The sequence below is a fragment of the Pseudomyrmex gracilis genome, unplaced genomic scaffold (genome assembly GCF_002006095.1).
Source record: "Pseudomyrmex gracilis isolate BER0280 unplaced genomic scaffold, ASM200609v1 scaffold_247, whole genome shotgun sequence".
Classification (NCBI taxonomy): Eukaryota; Metazoa; Arthropoda; class Insecta; order Hymenoptera; family Formicidae; genus Pseudomyrmex; species Pseudomyrmex gracilis.
In genome coordinates this window covers 10432-17529 of record NW_018020831.1, presented here as the reverse complement: position 1 = coordinate 17529, position 7098 = coordinate 10432, and the positions used below count along the sequence as shown (strand labels likewise).

The 7098-nt window shown below is 40.8% G+C and overlaps 1 protein-coding gene across 1 annotated transcript in view; it reads right to left on the bottom strand.

The window, feature by feature from the left end:
* LOC109859208 (plexin domain-containing protein 2) overlaps nucleotides 1-6590 on the bottom strand; it is a 33404-nt gene extending 26814 nt beyond the window's left edge. Inside the window, exon 1 of the mRNA XM_020437214.1 lies at nucleotides 5660-6590. Coding sequence (XP_020292803.1) covers nucleotides 5660-5792 — 133 coding nt within the window. The 5' untranslated portion in view covers nucleotides 5793-6590. The remainder of the gene's footprint in view (nucleotides 1-5659) is intronic.
* Between the last annotated feature and the right edge of the window lie 508 nt (nucleotides 6591-7098).

The following is a 7098-nucleotide window of genomic DNA, read 5'->3' as shown; positions in this document are numbered from 1 at the left end:
ATACTAAGTAGTTCCAGCGTTGACCGCTCGATAGCGCCGCTTACCCGCGCTAGAAAAAATCAGTCCGGGAACTTTCCGGACAAACTGTGTATATTAGAGATTGAGTTCTGGTACATTTTGGGGGGATGCAGGGAGAGAGGCGAAACTCCCCTGCCAACACGCTTACAACATTATATTGCCGAATTCTTGTTTAAAAGATTATATACTGTAATGGTTTTAAAGTTGTTAACACAAGAGAAATTTCATACATAAATCCTCGTTTTCAATACCGTGTCAATTTGAGAACTAAATTGTTTTGTTTATATCATACATCATCGCACACGTATGGATGAAGGAGAAGCTCAGCCCCACTTTCTGCACCCCTTCACCGTCTATACATGTGCGATAATGTAGGATACAATCAAAATATTTATTTCAGAAATCGACACGGTGTTGGAGAACAAGGATTCATTTGTGAAACTTCTTTTGTGTATAACTCAAAAACTAAAGCCAAGCGGAGGTAACATGTATAGGAAAAAGTTGTTCAGGATAACATCTTTAACAACATATTTCAAGCTCATTGAAATCGGTGAAAAGGCCCACTTTGTATATAATTACCCGACTTTCTTTTTCGCGTCCGCGATGAAAAAGGCGACACTGCTTAAAGGTAAACAAAAGTTGTTTTCCAGCTAAAGTCCAAGTTTCTCGTGGAAAAATTATCATAATTTGGAGAGAAAATTGGGAAAATTGTTTTATTAAAGCTACAATTTTATTAAAACTAAAAAATATATCTTGGAATTTTATATTACGACAGATTGCAAAACAAAAAATATAAAAATAGAACGTCGAAGTAGATAATTGTCGATCACGTAATCGAGAGATAATCTCGAGTACAAAACGATTATACGATTGTGATGTTCTTGACTTGAAATAGGCAGAGAAACCGGAGCTAATAGAAGAAACAGAGTTGCGGTTTAACCTCTCATAATTCTGTTCACCTGTTTCCCTAGTCGAGGATCAAAACGTGCCTCAAACGTGTCATTATGAATTTAGTCGCGTAGATGCGTGATATACTCAAAGATGCAAAATTACGTACGCAATAACGAGCTATAAGTGTTACGAGGACAAATTTCTTTGCAGAGAGCGTTTCCGCGCGCGCGCGAGCTCGTTTTGCCAAGTTATCGGGTGACGCAAAAGAAATTTCACATTCCTAGGCGCGGAACGATTTCGATTTTGCAATCGGCTTGTAACGTTCTATTTCGCTTTGTCTTAATGTTGGTCGATAAGTTTTACTTTTGACAATCTTCTTTCGGTCTGTTTTATGAGATAGAAATTATTGATCTTTGTTCCTGTCATCAAAACAACATTGTGTATTTACGAAATAATACATTTACGTATTTTATACATTTCTACGCAATGTACATACGTGTACGAAGATAAAATTTATTATATTTCTTTCTCCGTAATTAACGGTGGAATTATGACATTCTACTTCGTATTAACAATGTGTCGCGCGAAAAAGACAAATAGCGATTTGCGGAAGTAATTACATTCACAAAATTCGAAAGGATAAATTATGTACATTCGCCGCGATTACACATGTAAACTTTGCAATTCAGATAAACCGAAAACTGCTTTTCGCGGTGAGAATTCATTTTCTACGTGTAATGTAAACGCGTCAGGAGGATAAACCGTCCGTCTTTCGCGGAAGAGTGTTTTCATCGGCGCGGCGGATTAAAGCAACATGGCAGCACTTAAAATGCGCATTAAAATGCGCTCACTTAATGCCAGTTGGAATTACGCAAAATCTAATTACGCGCTCATCCGAATGAAACGTCTCGCGCTTGTAAATGTGTTAAATGTTACACGAGTTCACGAGAGAACAGTGGAATTATGTATCGCTCGCGTGCAAATTATTCTCGGTTTTTTTTTTAAGTACGCGTTAAATTGTAAAATCGTCTATCGGCGCGTCGTTTAGTATTGACACATTCGCGCCGCGCGAACGAATCCCCGCGACCGCATTCGTTCTCGATAGGGTTGTAAAGCGCCCGAGAGACGCACACCAGTTGAAGCTAATATGGCGAATTAAGCAGCAGCCTCGCATGAGCCAAGTCACCGACGAAACTGCTGGGATGCGTTCTACAGGGTGTCACGAACAAACAAGTATTTCAAAGACTGATTCTTTCTTCGGAATTTTAATTTTAATCGAGTTGTTCGCGGAAAAGGATAAAAATATAATGACGAGCTAGATTTATTTGATGCTATATTTAATACTAGATTTATATTATTTATGAATCTTTTGGACATAAATATGTAAGACCTGAGTAATCAGAATTTTTATTTCAGTATAGGTATATTTATTTCAGAAAATTTGGACTATCTCTCCGACTCGAAAAGATAATGAATTTCTTCGAAATTTATTTATCTGCAAAAATACGGAAGTACGCGATAGACCTGTCGCGACCGTTTGCTGATAACTCAAAAGCGTGCTATAAACATAGCGCGTGTGTAAAGATAAAAAAGACACCAAACAGCTGAGAGACACGTACGTTTGGGACATTAAGAAAGCATCGGATGTATTTGACCTTCAGTTTCTTATCTTTGTTTGCATCTTTCGATAAAAATGTCAAATTAAATCTTCGTTATTTTCAGATTATTGAAAAATACGATAAATTAAAAAAAAAAACAATGTTTTTACGGAATTTATAGTGATAATCAAAATACAGTAATCGCGCTCCCTTCTTCTTTCCCCTCCATCTCCAAAGAGCGAGTCAACTCATTTGAAAACACTATTAATTATTAGTTATCGCGGTGTAACTACTTAATAGCAGTCCGCGTGACACACGCGTAGTGAGAATATACGACACACATAATATATGCCGTGTCACATTACGTTAGACCATCGATTTTTCGTAAAATACTCCGCCGACGTGTGATGTAAGGTATACATTATGAATGCGGCAGCTTGTTGCATCGCCGATGATATTTGCAAAACAGAGTCACCCCGCCGTTCATTACGTGACGCTAAATATTTTCCTATTTTAATGATTGTCTAAATTATAACATGAGATATTTACACTCGGGAACAAGCGCGATAATCCCTTTGTGAACTGACATTTCCCAGACCCACTCAAAAATTGCGCATCGGCGTCTAGTAAAAATCTGTTTTTGTTTTTCCGCTTGTATCTTTGAGACTACTAGAGATTTTTTCGTTTTTCTTTTGATTGACGCAAAATCGTTCAAACTTCCAATTAAAAAAAAAAAAAAACAAAATTGAAAAAATATTGATTTTTCTCTGAAGTATTTGATTTTAAAGTCGCGTGAGTCTCACAGATTCAGTCGGTCCAAGAAGTCGTCATTTTTTAGAGTCCACGAAAGGATAAAAAGATTGCAAGTTATTCTTCTTCTTATTATTATTATTATTAAAATATAGATAAATAATCGTAGAGAGATCATAACAGACTATTTTTACAGCTGCGCTCACAATGCACAGTTTTTTTTCTTCCTCATTTTTGCGGATTTATTGATTGGATTCTTATTCATGACAAATTGCTTTTGTCCGCATATATCAGCTGTCACCGACAAATAATATAATACAATTATGCGCAGAATATCATTGTCGAGCAAAAAAAAGAGGAATAACTTATAGAAATTTATGCTCTAACATTCAAATGTTAATTAACGCTCGTCGCAAACAAACATATAAGCTCACACANACACACACACACACACACACACACACACACACACACACACACACACACACACACACACACACACACACACACACACACACACACACCAACACAGAAAGAGAGAGAGAGAGAATGATGTGTCGGTGATAAAAACAATACAAACACCAAAGTTAATTTTCTTTCTCATACAAGAATCAAATTTTCATGTACGTGTTAATCTTTGAAATTAAGAAAACAACTTTGCGTAAAATGTAACTTACAGGATTGTTTGAAATACAACTGTACCGATTGAAAAGAACAAAACAAAAAATAAAATTGATCTCGTGCACGTGTGTAACAATAAATCGTCGATTGTTTCCAGGATGCTATTCGATACTGCAACTATTCCAATAAAACCGACGAAATGATGGAGTTTCTCCGATTCTTTCGGCGAAACCGACGATAATCGCGATTCTCAGACTCGCGCGAATAAAAAAATCGAATTCGAGTTGAACGGAGCAAATAGACGACGATTTTGCATCGTGAAATCGTGTAAACGGCGCAGCGTGACCCGAGATAACCTTTCAGAAACTGTCACTTAAATTCTCCCTTATCTTTCAAGACAAAAAAGTAGAACGAGGTGTCGTTACATTATCGTTACGCATATGCGATCGGAACAAGTATCGTTATCTTAGTTTTTTCTTTTTTAAAAAATTTATAACGTTTGAACAATAATCTTATCGGCGAGAAACTCGAAGAGAATGAAAACTATTCTGTCGATCGACGCATTCCAACGATGGAGCGGCGTCGCGTGACACTCGTAATTTCAACGGAAAAACAGCTCGTTAAATCGAAGGGCTTGCGAGTAACATAGCGTGTCAAGTAACACGACAAAATAATTACGTATACGCAATTGGAAAAGAGAAAAATGATACGTGGTACTTTTTTTTCTTCGCGACGATATGTTATCAAAAGAGGAAGCTGAGATACGCAAATCGCGAGTTTTTCTATTGCTTCATGTGTCATTTATCTCTTTGCATCCAGAGACAAATTCTGTGGAAGAGAAAGAGAGAGAAAACAAATCCGTTCGATCTCTCGCGAATCCGAGAGACTCTTCGTTGTAATTTAATTTCGAAACTCACGGCGCTGCGCGGCGCATATCTTTTATTCGCTCGTCGATACTTGTGCGACATACACTCGACGTCATTCTCTTACGGACGTGACGTACGATCGTTTGGCGTCTTTAGCCGCGGGCAAACGAGCGCGACCTTATTCTTCGGGACGGCGTACATACATGTTCCCGATCCCGTTGCATCAACGCGGCGGCGACGACGACGACGACGACGACGGTGGAGCATCGGAATATTGCGTAGTAATTTTATAGCGCTACTCTCCGCCGTCGAAAGAGACATCCAGCGAAGTCTGATTTTCTCCCGCAGTAAATTGCCGTAATTTTTCTCCATTCTCTTTCTTTTTTTTTCTATCGCGTCTCCTTTCTCAGTCGTCACACAATCCCGCTGGTGTTGATTCCGCGTGTACGCGATCCCGTGCGCGTTTCGTTATTCACCCTTTCTCCGCACGAGAAAAATCGCGTCACCATTTTTTTAAATGTCTCTTGTTTAAAAGGATTTTGTTCCGGTTGCGCGGAATACACGCGTCACGCTTTCTCTCTCTCTCTCTCTCTCTCTCTCTCTCTCTCTCTCTCTCTCTCTTTCTCTCTCTCTCTCTCTCTCTTTCTCTGTCTCGTTGTGGGTTACGCTCGCTCGCGCAAATGCCGCCGTCGCTCGCACCGTCTCGCTCTCGCGCCCATTAAAATCCTTCTCCTGCTCCGAAAAGAATCCTCCGTGATACGCAACAGGTTATCGAAAGGCGCCCGTGCGCGCGTTCCGCATACACAGACGCACAACAGACGTGACATTTGTGTGTTTACTCGCGTATGTATATACACGCAACAAACATACACGTACATACACACACGCATACGCGCACATTGCTCGTACACTCACCGCGCTCGGCGACCGCCGGAGATTCAACCAGGAATATGCACAGGATGAAGAGCAGAAGCGCGGTTCGCGTCGGCCTTCGCTGATCGTTCGCACCGTTAAAGAAGCACCGTCGTTCCTTCTCGCGCCGCGCCATAGCTGCGTCGAACGATATTTAAAATCGACAAGGACTTCCTTTCCGTCTCGTTTCCTCTTCGAAAGGAAAAAGGTTTCACCACTCACACAGACACACACGAGCGTGTACAAAAATCCCTTGTTGCGTTTATATCACAAACGAAAAAGCGTCAAGCAGCGCGCGACCACGCTTGCGACGACACACACAGGCAGCGGATGAAGAAAAACGGAGAGAAGGACGGAGCGAGGGACGAGGACGGACAAAGGCGCGGGTGGCGAGATCAGGAGAGAAAGGGAGACACAGAGAGCAGTGGACAGAGGGAGAAACGGCTAGTCTGGAGTGATATGGGATTAAAGAGCAAAAGAAGAAGAGAGATAGGAGAGAATCGAGGAGAGGCGAGAAGGCGCTGCCGCGCGAAGAAATAGCGGTTGTCTGTCTCGCTCCGCGACGAGTTCTTGGAAAAAGCGAAAGAACGAAAAGTCTTCACGTCTTTTTTTTTTTTCACTTCGCCAACTTTGCGTGCGCGAATTTTTTTCTCTTTTAACGCTTGCCACGTGCGAAACCGCGTCGATGTGACAGAACACGACGCAGAAATCGAAACGTACGCGCAGTTATCGTTTTACCGGGCCGCGCGCGACAGAACGACTTCGACGCGACACCCGCACGAAACAATCAAGAGAGTCGCGTGAAACGAGAAATCTGAAGTTTCGAACCGCCGCTCGCTTCAAACTGGTACCATCGAATCGGCACACCGTATATTGCCAGCGACATTCACTTGTTACGCGAACGGCATGTCCGTTCTCACTAGCCGCTCACCGTGCTTCCCTAGTCGTTCTTCCCCGTCCTGAGGATCATCTAGATGGTCATCTAGATAAAGACGCACGCTCGTGCACTCGCACGTCAGATAATCGCGCAAGCCAATCGCGTGAGCGTGCAACAGCTCGCGCGTTTTGTCCCGCGAAATCCGAACTTGTTGCTTTGAAAGAAGCCGCAAATCGGTGATTTTTGTAAGAAAAAAACGAAAATAATTGGATTACTTTTTAACAAAGAAAAAGTAGATAAGAAAATAAAATAAAGTAGTAAAAAAATATAATAGTAAAAAAAAAGATAAAAGGAATAGTTTTATTAAGAAAACAAAATAAAAGATCATGCGGTTTTAATTTTTTTGTAATTGTTTATTTAGAAGCTTGTTAATTAACGTTACTTTTTTTTTATCAGTCATTGTCATGGTGTATATAATAGCGATTTCGGCTGGTCTGCACCGGTGTGCCACCTGTGTAGAGTTGGTGCAATTGTGTGCAACACCGCATCGGTGTGTGTACTGATT